General features: G+C 36.7%; 1 protein-coding gene across 1 annotated transcript in view; it reads right to left on the bottom strand.

The window, feature by feature from the left end:
• The window catches only part of RALGPS2 (Ral GEF with PH domain and SH3 binding motif 2), a 156,626-nt gene that overhangs the window by 8,978 nt on the left and 130,581 nt on the right, over positions 1-17,067 (bottom strand). Inside the window, exons 13-16 of the mRNA XM_007937615.1 lie at positions 14,692-14,746; positions 11,164-11,241; positions 9,359-9,464; positions 5,730-5,822 (exon numbers count right to left, since the gene is read on the bottom strand). Of these exons, the coding sequence (XP_007935806.1) occupies positions 5,730-5,822; positions 9,359-9,464; positions 11,164-11,241; positions 14,692-14,746 (332 nt within the window). The remainder of the gene's footprint in view (positions 1-5,729; positions 5,823-9,358; positions 9,465-11,163; positions 11,242-14,691; positions 14,747-17,067) is intronic.

The raw sequence follows: 17,067 nt of genomic DNA, 5'->3' as shown, positions 1-17,067 counted from the left end.
CATGCTTGGTAAGGGGGAGAGTCAATGAAAAAGGGGAAGGCCCTCAGCGAGATGGATTGACACAGTGGCTGCAGCAATGGGCTCAGGTATAGCAGGGATCATAAGGCTGGCACAGGATCACGCAGTGTTTCATTCTGTTGTACATAAGGTCGCTGTGAGTTGGAGATGACTCGATGGCACGTAACAACAAATAAAGAATTCTCATTCTTTTAATGTCAAACACAAAACATGTAAAAAAGTATGACCCTTAGTTAAAAGACATTAGAAAAGACCCAAATCAATGGAGAAATACTATGAAATGAAGAAAAAGGTGCAATGTGGTAAAGATGTTAATTCTCCCTAATTGATCTATGAAGTGCATCGTTTCTATAAACATTCTAATAGAGTTTTAGGTGGAACTTTAGAAGTTGACTCTCAAATTTATAAGGTCAGAGGACTAAAAATAGTCAAGATACGTCTGAAGAAGAACTGGCGGGACTTGGCTTGCTACACATCAAGACTATAAAGCTACTGTGATGAGTCTGTGAACTACTGAGACAGGCAAAGACCAATAAAGCAAGAGAAATCTGGAAAGGAATCCATGCATATAGTTGCAAATCAACATGACAAGAGCAGGCTCTACAAACCAGTGAAGGATGAATTATCTGCACAGAAAAATCATGAAAATGGATGTCTATTTTACACTACACATACGCCTAATTCCAGATAGACTTTAAAGCAAAATGCAAAACTATTAATAGATAATGAAAATATCTTAAAGATCTCAAGTTACAGAAGGATTTTTTTAAAAAAACATAACTCAGAAAGTAATATCCATAAACAAGGGGGAAAAAAGTTTTATTACTTTAAAATTAAGTAGTTTTTATTGAAAGACACCATAAAGAAAATGAAAAGATAAGTCTTAATAATCTGGAAAAAGATATGCGTAACTCATAACTGGTAATAGGTTAGTATCTAAAGAATTTTTACCAATTAGTAGCAAAAATACACCATCAAACAGAAGAACAGGCAAAATATGTATAAAGGCATTTCACAGAAGAAATCAATGACCGATAAGCACACAAAAATCCTCAACCTCATTAAGCAATGAGGGGTATGGAAATTATAATCCAGAGATACCATTTCATGCTTAGCAGTTTAGCCAAAATTTAAAAGCCTGGCAATAACAAGCGTGGGGTGCAATGAAGTGTGCAGAGGAGGGTTTGCACAGAGGTGGCTGTGAGGATTGGGGATGTAGTACCAAGACGGCAGCTGGTGGTGGTGGCCCTGGCGGCTGCTGCTGGTAAAGCTGCTTCCTGATCATGTGCAGCCACTGCCCAGAACCGTGAGCCTGCATGTGTCCCAGGCCTGGCCTGTAACACCAGTGCTCATGGCAGGAGTGGAGAAGCCCCAACAGGTGCCACCCTATGCTCAGAGGGGAAGGCTGCATGGCTCCTGGGTGGGTAAATGAAGACAGGAGGAGGGGAAGGAGGTGCCACAAGCACTGGGATGTGCCCTGGAGCCCTATGGGGTTCACTATGGGGTTTGGGGTCTTTATAACCATTGTTGTTGCTGTTATGTGCTGTCGAGTCAGACCTGACTCATAGCGACCCCTCAGGTTTCCAAGGCGGTATCACCATGGAAGTAGACTGCCCAACCTTCCTTCCAAAGGAGTGGCTGGTGGGTTTGAACCACCAGCCTAAGGCACTACACTACCAGAGCTCCCTTTATAACCATTATGGAGAAATAATAAACAAAAGGAGAGCTACTTTCCCTCAAAACTAAAAAGACCTTATGGGACCATGGGTGTGTATACAGCTGGACTGCCTAAGTGGTTGTTAAGTGACACATACCTGTACAGGTATAGTTTCATAGTGATTTTTCTTTTTTGCCTCCAGCTTTTTATTTTGAAAAAGTTCAAACTACAGAGAAGTTAAAAGACTACTACAATGATTACCCAAATACCCTTCATGTATTTTTCTTCCCCGCATTTATTTGACCTCTCTTAACATTTAAATTCAAGTTGTAGACAGGACACTGACCCTTAAATACTTCAGCACATATCTCCTAAGAATAAGAATATATTCCTACATAACCACAATATAATTATGATACCCAAGAAATCTCAGACAAAATCATATAAAGACCTTATTAAAACTTCCTCAACTATCCCAATGATGGGACAATTTTATTTTTAATTCCAGGATTTAACAAAGGTATATACTGCATTTGGTTGCCAAGCCTCTTCAATCTCTTAATCTAGAACAGTCCTCCTGAGTCCCCCACCGCCCCACCCGCCTCTGCCATTTTTAGGAATTTCAGACCAGCTGTCTTTAGAATGTCCTACAATCTGCATTTGGCTGTTTCCTCATGGTTAGGTTCAGGTCACATATTTGGGCAAAATCATAATATAGGTGATGCTGTGTTTATATAATAGATTTTAATTCTTTGCTGCTTATACATAGCAAATCTTTTCTTCCAATTTTTTTTTTTTTAAATTTTAACTTCGAAAACATTTCTGTTCCTTCATTGGTTTTATTTCTATCTCTACCTGACAATAAATATAAACATAGTCCTGCTTCTACACCCTCTATTCTGCCCTTGTAATTCTTTCTTTAATCTTTATAGCTTTAACCAGAAAAGATGAGAAGTACAGTCCATTTCCTTGGCATCCACAGCTGATTTCCTTATGACCTCCTATACTGTAATTTCTAAACACTTAATATGAATTATTTATCAGAAACCTTACATAATTAAAAACCCAAACTATCATGTTAGCAATTACCTATATGTCAAACACCAACGTCATGTACAAAGAATTATTTAACATATGGATTAGATGACAAAGTCACTTATCTTAAAACTTCTCTAATTTGGCCTCTTTCTAATTATAGCTAGGAAAAACAAAACAAAAAATTTAATTTTAAATAACTACTTCTTTTCTAAAATTTTTTTTTATTGTGATTTGGGTGAAAGTTTACAGAGCAAATTCACTTTCCATACAGCAGCCCACATACTCTTTGTCTCATGGCACTGACTGAAATTCCCCACAATGCAACAGCTCCCCTTCCATTTCCTCCCCATAGTTACCTCTTCTCTGTGTCCTTCCTCCATGCATTCCTGCCCCCCAAGTTGTCTTCCTGTGCATACACAGCCCTTCTATTCTCCCATGACTGATCTCGCCAAGGAGTGTATCTACCTAATGTAAATGTTCAGCTGATATGCCTGTCTTTTGTTTGGCTGGAAGCCACAGGAGTGGGTTTAATTCCAGACCCAAAGGGGAGCTAGGGGCCATAGTCTCAGTGGTTCTGCCAGGCTCTATCAGACCAGCAAACTTGGTCCTTTTTTTTCTTTAAAATAATTTTGAGCTTTTTGTTCCACATTGTTCTCCCACTCTATCCAGAATCTCCTACATAGATCCCCCTCCAAGGGTTGACAGTGGTAGCTAAGCACCATCTAGCTCTTCTGGCTTCGTAGTCGTATAGGCTAAAGATCACATGGTGTACCAGTCTCTTGGACTAACTGTTTCCAAGTATTGATTTTCTTCATTCTTTTATGCTCTGGATGAGGAGAGAGACCCATTGTTGCATTTAGATGGCGGCTTGCAAGCTTTTAAGATCCCAGTTGCTACTCGCCAAAGTAGGATGTGGAACAATGTTTCTGTGTACTATATTATACCAGTGAGCTTGATGTCCCCTGAGACTATGGTCCTGAGCCCAAAGGTCCAACTACTCGCTCCCTCTGGGTAACTGGCTATGGCCAAGAAGTGACTACAACCTTGTCCCTCGTCAGCTCTACTATATACTTGGGAATTCTTACAGAACATACATATACACTTGTAGAACCACTGTCTGCCATCCATAGACATGGTCTTGGGCACACTCCTCCCTGCACAGATATACCTAATAGTTGAATAACTACTTCTTTATATTAGTTGACTAAATGAAGTCCAGTCAACAAGTATTTCAAAAGAGGTGATATGGAAAATTATTTGCTTTATATAAGATTTATTATATCAACCTTTTATCCCCCAGTACTATTTTGTTTACTGTGTGCTCGTGAGTCAATTTTGACTCATGGCGACTCTATGACAGAGCAGAACTGTCCCACAGGGTTTCCTAGGCTATGGTCTTTATGGAAGCAGATTATCAAGTCTTTTCTCCCAAGGAGCTGGTGGGTTCAAACCACAACCATTTGGTCAGCAGATGAGCACTTAACCATTGTGCCACCAGAGCTCCTACAATGTTGTTATGTGGCGTGGAGTCGGCCCGACTCATAGCGACCCCTCCTTGGGTTTCCGAGGCAGTATCACTACGGAAGTAGATTGCCCCATCTTCCTTCCGAGGAGTGGCTGGTGGGTTTGAACCACCAGCCTTCTGGTTAGCAGTCAAGTTGCCTTAGCCACTATGCTACCAGAGCTCCCAATCACTCTACAAAGTGTTATAATGAAACTAATCTAAGTAATTGTATTGCATTATAGTCAACTTGTCTAGAAGACAAAAAACAAACATTCACAGAACGGATGGATCCTTTGCTTCAATGAAAGAGTTATCTATAAAACTGTACCAAAATAGCAAAAAAGCCAGTGCTTGAGAATATATATATGTATGATTCCAGTTAAAACATGAAACAATGTATTGTTTAAGAAAACATATGGTAAAACTTGAGGAAAAAAAAAAGATTAAGTTGAAATTCAGGACAATGATGGGCTGTGGGTACAGCTGACAGGAAGAAGGGGGATGCTGTCCAGAATGGAGTAAACAGTTCTGAGGTTGCCTATTGTACCTTCTTACATTCATTTAAACAAAAAACGTTCTCTTCTGTACCTTTGGTTTGATTAAAGAAATAAGACTGTAAAATAAACAAGAGCGTCTCTGAATTACACAGCAGTGTTGTTTGGGTAACGTGTAAGTAGAAAAAGGATTTACTTTTTAAAAATATTTTTATTTTATCTTTTTTTTTAATTGCGATTTGGGTGAAAATTTACAGAACAGGCTGGTTTTCTATTCAACAACTTGACATGTTTTCTTTAGTAGCTTACATTTCCTCAGTAAATTTTAAACCACCTAAATATTTTCCCCAAAATACATGACTTAGAAATGACGTTCCTCTGAAAAGCATTTTATTAAGACAACATAGAAACAAATTACCATTCCTTTCAGAAACTTTATAAAAATTTATAAAAATAAAACAGCAGATAAAAAGATTTATGAGAAACGTCTATATTTAGGAAAAAGAAAACTGAGAAACTTCTTTTAAGTAATACGAAACACAAGAAAGCTGACTGCTGACTATAGTAACTATTATTGTGACTGCCCATTGTTGGGAAAATCATGGTATCAGACTTTGAGGTGGAAAGAAACTCTAGATGTTGGCCCTAAATTTTCACATGTTACAGATTAAAAACTGAGACTCCAAGGTAATAGTTTTGAGGCATGTTCTGAACCAGAAACGCAGGTCAGGGAAGGCTTTGATGTCAACACAGACATTCAGAATGTGCAGTTTTGACATCTTCAGTGGAAAAACACCATTTAAAAAAGAAACTTCAAAAAATGTAAAAGGTTTCCTTCCTTGGAATGGCCATACCGACTAAAACTCACACTATTCATACAAGAATTAGATGTAAGACCTAATGGTTTAGAATATGAAAACAAAACATGATCCCCAAAACACATCCTATCAGGACCACCTTCTTTACAACATGAAGAGGTTGTAAAATGACGCTAACAATTTAGAGGTGTAATACTTACATGTTTTCTTTCTGTAGCCTTTAGCGATTTGGCAGCGTAGTAAAAAAGTTGTGTCCCACACAAAGCTGCCCAATATTTTGTCCAAGATGCTACCTGCAGAAGACAAAAACATGAATATACTAATAAAATGCAACTGACCTTTCACTTTCTTCACTGTCTTAGTGCCAACTCCACTTTAGCCATCCAATGGTCAACCCATACCCATTACCCACTGCCATCAAGTTGATGCTGACTCATATTGACCACATGTGACAGAGTAGAAACTGCCTGACAGGGTTTCCAAGGCTCTAATCTTTATAAAAACAGACTGCCACATCTTTCTTCTGTGGAACAGCTGGTGTCTTTGAACTGCTGACCTTTTGGTTAGCAGTGCTTAACCACTGTGCCACCAGGGCTCCTTGATCAAACCTCAGACTTCTGAAATCTAATTATATTAGCTGAAAATGATACTATTCCTGCTAATATATTCTAGTACTCTCATTCAGGTAATTCTTGGTTACATCAAGAATTCTATCACTTGTAATATTATTTAGTATTTCTTACCCCACCCCATGGTTCTCCCCTTCTCTTTCCTCTGTATCTAGCCTAAATCCCATGGTCCAACACTAACATCATTCTCTTCCAAATACTTTAATCCCTTTGTCCCATTCTTCTAAGGCCCTAACCCTAGTTAAATCTAACCACCTGATTACATGGTACCATATTATTGTTGTTGTTAGGTGCTGTCAAGTCGTTTCCGACTCATAGCGACCCCATGCACAGTGGAACGAAACACTGCCCGATCCTGCGCCAGATCCATGATCCCTGCTATATACTTGAGCCCATTGTCGCAGCCACCATGTCAATTCATCTCATTGAAGGCCTTCCCCTCTTTCATCAACCCTCCACCTTACCAAGCATGACATCCTTCTCCAGGGAATTATTTCACAACTCGCAATTATTTCACTACTTCACACCTTCTCCTCTATCCTTAAATTTCTAATATCCCACCCTCCACAAGGATCTCACTGCATACTTCCCAGGTATGCAATCTGATGAGTACTATACCTCATTTTCTCAGCATCATTTCCATCCAAATACCTGTTTGTGAACTCACAACACACACACAGCCTTCCTCACTGCTACAACAGAATAGTTAACCCTGCTTCTCTGTAAGGACAAACTCAAAAGTCTCCTTCTATGTCCTACATTCCTATTTCTAACTTTCTCAAGGAATTTCCTTCTGTAATTAACTCACTTCCACTGCATCTCAATTTCTTTCCCTCTACTACTATACAACCGGACCTTACTTAATACTACCCCCATTTTAAAAAATTCTTCCCTTGACCCATCAGCTCACTCCCCAGACACCATGGAATTTTCCTGCTCTTTTTATAGCACAACTGCTAATTCTTGACTTTATTTCTATTTTGCCCATTTTCTCAACTTACTTCAGTAAGGCTTTCAAGCTGAAACTGTTGTTGTCAGGGTCACCGATGACTGTCAGTGGTCCTCTGTCCTCAACATACGCAAGTTTTCAGGAGCATCTGAACAACTGAGCAGTCCTTACTTCTTGAAATACTTCACTGCTTGGCTTCTGTGTTAACAGCTCTTTATTTTCCCTCTAAACTCTTCTTGTAACAGACCTCTACATACTACAGAGCTCTCGTCCAGTCCCAGCTTCAAATACTAACTGTATGACAATGACTCCCACATCTCTTATCCCTGGCCATCACCTCTCTGTTCAGCTCTTAAAACTGCATTCTTTCAAGAGCTAAACTGACATGTGCACTTGACTGTCTAGAAACCATACCAAGGTGAACTTGGCCAAGACTAACCCTCATGAACAACACAAAAAAAAATCTTTCATTATTTCAATAAATATCCCTAACATCTACCCAGCTCAGTTCCAAAAACCCAAACATTATCATCATTTCCACGTTTTCTCTCATGTATCCCATCCAATGTATCATCAAGCAATGAACACTCTTCCCTGTGATGTTACACAGCTAACTCACCCTCCTCACTTACATCTCAGCTTAAATGCTTTTTTATAATGGCATGCCTCCTAATTTCATTACTCTTCATCCCATTACTTTATTTAAGAGTTTATTCTCCATTTCTCTTCATTGGAAAGCAATCTCTATGAGGTAGGTATTTTGCCTCAACATTTTTTTTTTCAATTGTTCTGTGTCTATTACCTGGCACACAAGAGATGTGTGCTATTCTTCAACTGACATGCTGTTCTTAGTTCACTAGCCACTAGCCAGCCTAGTGTAGTCTCTTGACTGAATGTTGCTGCAGTTTGTAATACAAATAGGAAAATCAGATTACTTAGATATAAACCACTTTTACATTTTAAGAAGCCCTTATATAAGCTGTGGAGCTCTGGTAGCATAGTTGTTAAAGCATTCAGCTGCTAACCAAAAGGTTAGTGATTTGAATTCATCAGCTGCTCTGTGGGAGAAAGATGTGGCAATCTGCTTCTATAAAGATTTACAGTCTTAGAAACCCTATGGGGCAGTTCTACTCTGTCCTAAAGGGTCACTGTGAGTTGGAATTAACTTGATGGCATTAGGTTTAGTTTTGGGTATATAAGGTGTAGGTATAAGTAAAAGTTTTTATATTCCAAATTAGATAAACTATAATATTACCTGAGGGAACCAAAAAACAAAACCACCTTCTTTTTTTAGTAGTCAAAGTACTGTACCAGTTTGAGGAAGAACACATTTTTATGTTACATACGAAAAACTTTGTTCCACTAAAGTTCTTTTTAAATACAGTTATGGCTTGTAGGATATTTAATATCTGCAGTCTATTTTATGCAGTTAAAAAAAACCCGTACATTACCAAAAATAAAAACCAAACCTGTCATCACAGAGCCGATTCCAACTCATGGTTTACGTTATACAGTAGAAGTGTTCTGTAGGGTTTTCTTGGCTGTAATCTTTTAGGGAAGCAGTTCACCAGGCCTTTCTTCTGTAGGTCTCTGGGGTGGGTCTAAACCACAACCTTTAGGTTAGTGGCTAAGTGTAAACCATTTACACCACCCAAAAATCTACCTATATAAGAGATTTAGGAAAAAACTTAAACCTGGTAAGACAAAATCGGTGCAATTCCATTTCTTCAGGGTTGTTAGTCTCCTCCATTCTCTATTTTCCCCAAAGTTATCATTAAAATACCTCTTAACAGTCTAAACCTTCAGGGCTGTCTAAGAAACAGTTTTATACCTTAATGTACAATTTAGTGGAAATTTTCATGGCAGGGATAACAACATTTTAAATTGAAAAATATGGTGAGGCAAACGTGTATTTTAAATTATTTCAAGTCTCTTATATCCAGTTTTATTTCAATTGCTTTTATTTTTTTTTTTCAATGGCTCTATGTATTTATAAAGGAGTCAGTGTGGTGCAACGGTTAAGCACTAGGATGTTAACTGAAAGGTCAGTGGTTTGAACCCACCAGCCACTCCACACAAGAAAGATGTGGCAGCTGCTTCCGTAAAGATTTATAGCCTTGGAAACACTATAGGGCAGTTCTACTTTGTCCTATAGGGTCATTTGAATTGGAAGGGACTTGATGGCAATCGGTTTTATACATTTATATTTTTTCTTAGACGTGTGTTAAAATATAGTATAATGAAATCTTACTGTAGGCTTTTTGCCTTCTTTTAACAAAGTTTTTCTCCTGAGAACACCTTGAATAGTAACAGCTCCTGGATATAAATGTACTGCCAAATCTTCTGATTCTGCAGAACTATAAATAATGAAATGAAGAAAAGAACATATAAGAGCTTTTATCTGTAGTAGTCATCAAGTAAGTACTTAAATAAAATGTAATTATCCTTAATTTTAAAACTGTTATTTTATTCAGTGCTGAGAAGACAATTATAATGGTTTATTGATCTGAAATTGTTAAGCTGTCACAAGTTAATTAGGAAGTTATTAAAGCCAGCAGATGGTCAAAAAAAATCACTTCGTTACAAATTTGAACAAGTGTAATTTAGAAAGAATAGAGTAATTCACTTTAGTAAAGATTAAATTAAGAATTTAAGTTTTCTTCTTCTTCTTAACATGCCAGACTGCATCACTGTTGAAACTTTTTTTCCCCATTAGAAACTATCAGTCCTGGTAAAGAAAGATGTGGATTCTAATTGTTAAAAGTATTTAAGTACATCAAACTGAAAATAAAAATAGCAGAAGCTCACAAAAGGAAAAAAGAAAAAAAATGCTTAATTTAATTCTAAAATAGCTGAAAAAAGTAATAAAAAGCAGTAACAACAGACTAAAAAGCTTGGCTTTCTGCAAGAACTTTTAATGACAACTAATCCACCACCAGCCACTCCTCAGAAGGAAGATGGGGCAATCTACTTCCGTAGTGATACAGCCTCGGAAACCCAAGGAAGGGTCGCTATGAGTCTGGTCACTTGACGGCACATAACAACATCAACAACCCATAAGTGCTTGTTTATAGAATAACAGTGCCCCAAGAAAAGAATAACTCCAAAGGTCAAGATTTCCTTTTCATACATCTTAAAAAAATCATACAAAATAACCAAACATTTTAGTATCTTTCTCCAATTTATTTAAGATCCTATATTTAAAACAAGAATGATTTTTGTATGTGCTGATTAAAATACACTGTTAAAAACTGATTAGTTTTTGGTGGAACATGCACTGCAGCATTCCTACAACAGCAAAGAAAGATGAAAGTTTGTCAGTTTATCCCTTTATGCATTTAGGTGTCTTCAGAGTGACTTAAAGTCTAGAAACCACTAGAAATTGCATGTTAGAGCTATTTACATACAGGGAGTAGACACAAGGAGATCAGACACCATCAAAGTAACATAAAGTTCACTTCAAAAGTTTGATATTTGGTTTAATTGTGAATAGTTAACTACATACACCTCAACCAATCTACCATCCTTTTCTTCTTCCACAGCTAATATACTGCACAAAGAAACTTGGTTTAATGAGAATGAATGAATAAATAATTGAATGAACATGAGTTTAAATGCACAAATATCAGTAGACCTGTCTAAATTCAGGACCTGCAGTTTATCAGGTACATTATCAGATACATAATAAATGTAGATTCCTTAGCAAAGAAAATGCTTTGATTTCAGCCTTATGAATAACAAGCTAATTTTTATATTGCTCATCCAAAAACTTGCAGAATTAAAAAGAACTACACAGTTAAAAAGTTTTTGACTTGGAAGCATTTAAAAAATCTGACATGAAGATGCAAATTTTAGCAATGAGCTCTGTGGATCAGAAAGAATAGTTCAATTTTATCCTCTATATAACTTGGAAAGCGAGTTTTCCTGGGCATTTTATTTATTTTTTTAAAGGAATTAGTTGGAAAAGAACAGAACTAATGTCAGACCACACCCATGTAAGCCAATCACCAACACCAGGAGGGAGTTCTGTGACCCCTGAATGCAGGGGAATTGTACCTGCTGGCCTTCATGTGGCTTCGATAGCCATTTCGTGCCACTCTTGTCACCGAGCCGAGAGAATGGTATAATCTGTTCCTGTTGGATTCCATTATAAATTGTATATATTACATATACTTTTATTCACACAATCATCATCAGTACCTAGAGAACAGTATTTCTTCGTGTAATACAATTTTCTAAATCTTACAAAAGGACAGTGATTGCTCCTTTCTTTCTTTCTTAAAGCATGCAGCACAGGAGTCAAAATGTTTTCTTCTACTACTTACTCTAGAAACACTTAGGTATCCAGCACTACCATACACTTATATATACATTTACTCTGCTAAAAGAATCAAAGAGTAATTTATAATAACCAAGTGTTACCAAAACCTGAAAAATACTTAAAAACTTATTTTCTTTCTATTCCACTCTTTGGATTCCAGATTAATTATGATCCCTGACTTGTATCATTCGTTTTTGTTACACGACCCTATGATCCAAACCAAACCCATTGCTATCGAGTTGATTCTGACTCATAGTGACCCCTACAGGACAGAGCAGAACTGTCCCAGGGGGTTTCCAAAATTGTAAATCTTTATAGAAGCAGACTGCCTCATCTTTCTCGTATGGAACAGCTGGTGGGTTCTAACCACCAATCACTTGGTTAGCAGCTCAATGCTTTAACCACAGTGCCACTAGAGCTCCTTACATCCCTATGAAGACACCTAAAAAGCAGTATGATCTGTAAATTTAAAACTAGTGTGGCACAAACACTTTATTTTCCTCCTTATGCTTTATATTAAATCAAAGACAACTAATAAAAGATGAACTGAAAAAAAAGAGGCACAATTTTATTTCTTCATCAACTGACAAAGCCAATAAATTATAAAAAGGGTATGAGTTAACATTTAAAAAATGGTATGTAATGCTTAAAAAGGAAACACACACACATACACAAAAATACTGAACTTCTTTGTCTGGGAAAAGCCAAAAGTAGCACTGTTGATAAATGCTATTTAAAACAAAAAACATTGTTTTAGCAACTTAAGCCATAACATATTTGATGTCTCTCTATTTACAAGGAAGTAAGAACAAAAATTGGCATGTTTAACATTCAGAGTTTCAAGTTCACAGAGTGTTTTTAAATCCTAGTTCTTTATTCACTTTTTATTATTTCATGTCTGAACCTTGCTTAGTGGCATTAATTTAAATGCTCTCAAAATTTTCCAAGAGCCACTGATTTAAACTTGGTACAAATAGAGTAGATTTTTAGCTGCAAATGTCTGCAAAACATTTGTCTTAAGAGAAAAATATTGTTTTGAGATGTGAAGGTACCACCACTAATTACTGTTGTTGTCGTGTAAGTAACGTGCTGGGATGAGAACAGATTATTTAACATAACACCATTCTGGTTACTCACTTACAATTCTAGTAATCTGATAAACAATTCTGTGAATCACTACATTTCATCTAAAAGTACAATATATTCTATAATTAGCATCTGAATGTATTATGCTCTTTCTAGTGAGGGGTGGGGTGGGGTGGAGAACTAAGACAATTTGCATAAACGCAGATAGCATGGCAGAGGCAGCTGTGTGTTTTTTCCATTTCAGGTAAAGCCAAATAAAGAGATTGAAAGTAATGTTTGGAAGAGATGCAAAGACAAGTTGTTAAAAAAAAACCCAAATCAAAAGAGAATAAAACTTGGGAACACTGATAATTAGAATAGAAAGGATTAAAAGTACATAGAAATACAACTTACAAATAAAATCTTAATCACAAAATGGTGAGAAATTTTTATGAAGTTTCATCAAGAACAAAGGTCTAATTTTCTATTTATACTGCATAAAATGAATTCAAATATATAGTTTAGGATGTGTTTTCTATTAAAAAGTGACTGGTAGGGATTAGGTAACTAAATATCAACCTCATCAGTTTTAATACGACATTTAAAATTCAATATAAATGACATTCTTGTCGCTTTGAAATTTAGTTGCTTTGTTAGAGCAATTATTTTGGTTACCAGTCAAATTTGAAATGGCAGAACTGAAATAGAGATCATATAAGAATCCAAATGGACATTCAGTAGATTAAAATAGTTTGTGTTGTTTGGCTACATTTTTTTTGTTTTTTTAATTGTGATTTGGGTGAAAGTTTACAGAGCAAATTCACTTTCCATACAGCAGTTCACATACACTTTGTCTCATGACATTGACTACAATTTACCACAATGTAACAGCTGCCCTCCCACTTCCTCTAGATAGTTACCTCTTCCCTGTGTCCATCCCTCCATGTATTCCTGCCCCCTGAACTGTCTCCCTGTGCATAAATAGCTCTTCTTTCTCTCATGATTGATCTCTCCAAGGAGTGTATCTACCTCAAGTACATGTTCAACTCATATGCCTGTCTTTTGTTTGGCTGTCAGCCACAGGTGTGGGTTCAATTCTGGATCTGAAGGGCAGTTAGGGGCCATAGTCTCTGGTTCCACCAGGCTCTATCAGACCAGCAAACCTGGTCTCCCCCCCTTTTTTTCCCCCAAATGATTTTGAGTTTTGTTCCACATTTTTCTCCCTCTCTATCCAGGATCTCCTACATAGATCCCCCTCCGAGTGGTTGATCATGGTAGCCGGGCACCATCTAGTTCTTCTGGTCTCATAGTCGTATAGGCTGTGGATTGCATGGTGTACCAGTCTCTAGGACTAATTGTTTCCATGAATCTTTGGTTTTCTTCATTCTTCTTTGCTCTGTACGAGGAGAGACCCATTGTTGCATCTAGATGGCTGCTTGTAAGCTTTTAAGATCCCAGTCGCTACTCGCCTAAGTAGGAGGTAGAACAATGTTTCTGTGTAGTATGTTATGCCAATTGTGCTTGATGGCCCCTGCCACTATGGTCCCAAGTGTTTAGCTACATTTTTAAAAAGATCTTATACCTGAAGTTCAACAGTCATGTTATTTGCTGCAGGCAGATGACAGATTTAAAGCTATAGCAACAGGGAAATGAGAAGGGGGGCATGACTTATAAAATATTACAGTAAAAAAATCTATTTATGCTATGCAAATTTATTTGAGTTTATTACAATTTAAATGCAATCTTCAAGCTTTTCTTCTAATTTATGAATTACTAAGTCATTTTGCCCTTGAAAAGGCAGTAGAAAATGAAGTTGATTGTACCACTAACTGCCTTAAAAAATGACTTAAATAAACCAAAATTAGAGAAATAATTATACTTTTTAATACATACGTAGGCATGTTGACTATGATTGATTCTTATTATTTTAAAATAACAATTTAAGATATACTAAACCCAATACATTATGTGTCAAGCCATTAAATGAATATATATACATAAGATCCCGTCAAGCAATCATTTTCTTTATTTACAATTACAGACTCAAAGATCAAATTCTGATTTCTACTACCAGTAGGAATCACAAACAGTCCCTTGAGGATATGTCATAAAAATTCTCTCTTAATATTCACATTACCATATACTTAAAAATAGACAAAATAAACTCAGAGAAAATGTAAAGGGGTAATTTCTCTTACCTTTCAAAAGCAGGCCAGGAAGTCTCTTCACTTAGTTCAGAACCATCACTGCTACCTAAAATCAAGAGTTATTCTATAATTATTTTACCTGTTTGCATTTTATGTTTTAAAAATAAGTCCTCTAATCTGTGCTCATAAAATAAACATACTAATTCTTCATTCCACATACTAATTCTTCATTCTAATACTATTGCTGCTAGATTTATTTTGTAATACACTAGAATATAGTGGACAAGATGACTTAAAGTAACAAGAAAATAGCATAAATATGTTTTACATGTCTACTCACAGCTCAAATTCATTATGTTAATAAAGAATTTTTTCTACCACCAGAAAATCCACATAAGCACAGAGTATTTCTTTATTAAGTCTATCACAGTTTAAGACCAACGTGGTATCACTAGGGAAGTAGATTGTCCAACCTTTCATCTGAGGACTGGCTGGTGGGTTTGAATCAGTAGGCTTCTGGTTAGCACTCAAATGCCTTAGGCACCATGCTAACATCACTATACAAAAAAAAAACAAAACCCCAAACTTATTTCCATATAGTCGATTTTGACTCAAAGTGACCTCCTCCTTGGGTTTCCAAGGCGGTATCACTATGGAAGTAGATTGCCCAACCTTCCACCCGAGGAGTGGCTGGTGGGTTTGAACCACCAGCCTTCTGGTTAGCAGTCAAATGCCTTAGGCACTACACCACCAGAGGTCCTGTTTTTAGAGGTTCATGGCACATATATTCTCTTTTTATTCTTTGTGAAAACTATTTCTGCCTTAGGAGTAAAAAGCTTGATGTAATAATGAAATTCAGTTCTTTGCCTTTGGAGATAAGATAGAAGAGGATGGAATCCTTAAATTAAAGCAAACAAAAAACAGCACTATCACAATGTAAAAACTTTCTCCTTGGCCAGAACATTAGTTAAATTGATCTCAAATAGAGAGTTTTAAATTAGCTGGAGAAAAAATTGCGGGAATAAATTTGGAAAGTTCAAAATAGCATGAAATGACTTTAAAACTTATGTCAAATATAATTCTGACTCTTGATTAAACTGAGATGACTGATATGTCCTTTATGTATTAAGTTGAATTGTCCATCAGACTTTTACAGCTGGGGCTCTATGAGAGAATAAACAGTAATGCCCCAAGCTATTCATTATATGTAACGGATTAACCCTTCTCCTGTGTATATAGTTATGTACATCCTTGGAAGAACTGTGGTAACAATTACTGAAGGAATTTTTTGAGGTGTGTATGTGTGTTGGGAGGGTGAATGATGGTAGATTATCTTTTGATTTATAGCATTATATGGTAAGACTGAAAATTTAAACATAATTAGTATGACTCATATGTAGAAAATATTCCAAGAAGCACTGAGCTCAGAGTAGATGTGTGCACCTTTGCTAGGCAAGACTACTCTAGGTTGTCTAGAATGCATACACCACATTAGAAAATATCTGAGGCCACTGTCCTAAGGATTAATTTTCCCAGAGTACTTTCTCAAAGCCTTCATTGCACAGTAGTTAATACTGTATGTATGAACTACAGCTATGGGAAAAAAACTTTTGTGATTAAAAACTTGTGTATTAGCAGTTTTAATGCTACCATCTTATAGTTATACTTACTCTCTTTTCAAAATGTTAAAACTTTAAAACAAAAATCTTAATTTTAAAACAAGGATGCAACAATTTTAACACTTATCTACTTAAACATCCAAGAAGAACTAAAAAGTAATTACAAAGCTGAAAATTCAAACAGTGTACTCCTGCTCTAAAGGAGAAAGGTCTCCAAACTGAGGCACTACCTAAAACGAATAACTGTTGTTCTTAGGTGCTGTCGAGTTGATTCTGACTCATAGTGACCTACGTACAACAGAATGGACAATGCTGGGTCCTGCACTATCCTCACAATCCTTGCTATGCTTGAGCCCATCGCTGCAGCCACTCTGCCAATCCATGTTGTTGAGGGTCTTCCCCTTTTCCACTGGCCCCCTACTTTACCAAACATGGTATCTTTCTCCAGGGAATGGTCACTTCTGACAACATGACCAAAGTAGATGAGAGGAAGTCTGGCCATTCTTGCTTCTACGGAGCATTCTGGGTGTACTTCTTCCAGGAAAGATTTGTTTGTTCTTCTGGCAGTCCATGATATTTTCAGTATTCTTTGCCAACATTACAATTCAAAGGCATCAATTCTTCTTTGGCCTTCCTTATTCATTGTCTGGTTTTCACACGCATATGAGGTGACTCAAAATATCATGGCTTGGGTTAGGCGCACCTTAGTCTTCAAAGCGACATCTTTGCTCTTTAACACTCTAAAGAGGTCCTTCACAGCACATTTGCTCAGTGCAATATGACGTCTGATTTCTTTTTTTTTTTTTTT

Source organism: Orycteropus afer, unplaced genomic scaffold (genome assembly GCF_000298275.1).
Source record: "Orycteropus afer afer isolate SDZICR_OR568_19922 unplaced genomic scaffold, OryAfe1.0 scaffold00043, whole genome shotgun sequence".
In the NCBI taxonomy this organism is placed as follows: Eukaryota; Metazoa; Chordata; class Mammalia; order Tubulidentata; family Orycteropodidae; genus Orycteropus; species Orycteropus afer.
Note: the sequence above shows the minus strand (reverse complement) of the source record. Positions and strands in the feature narration are given on the sequence as shown.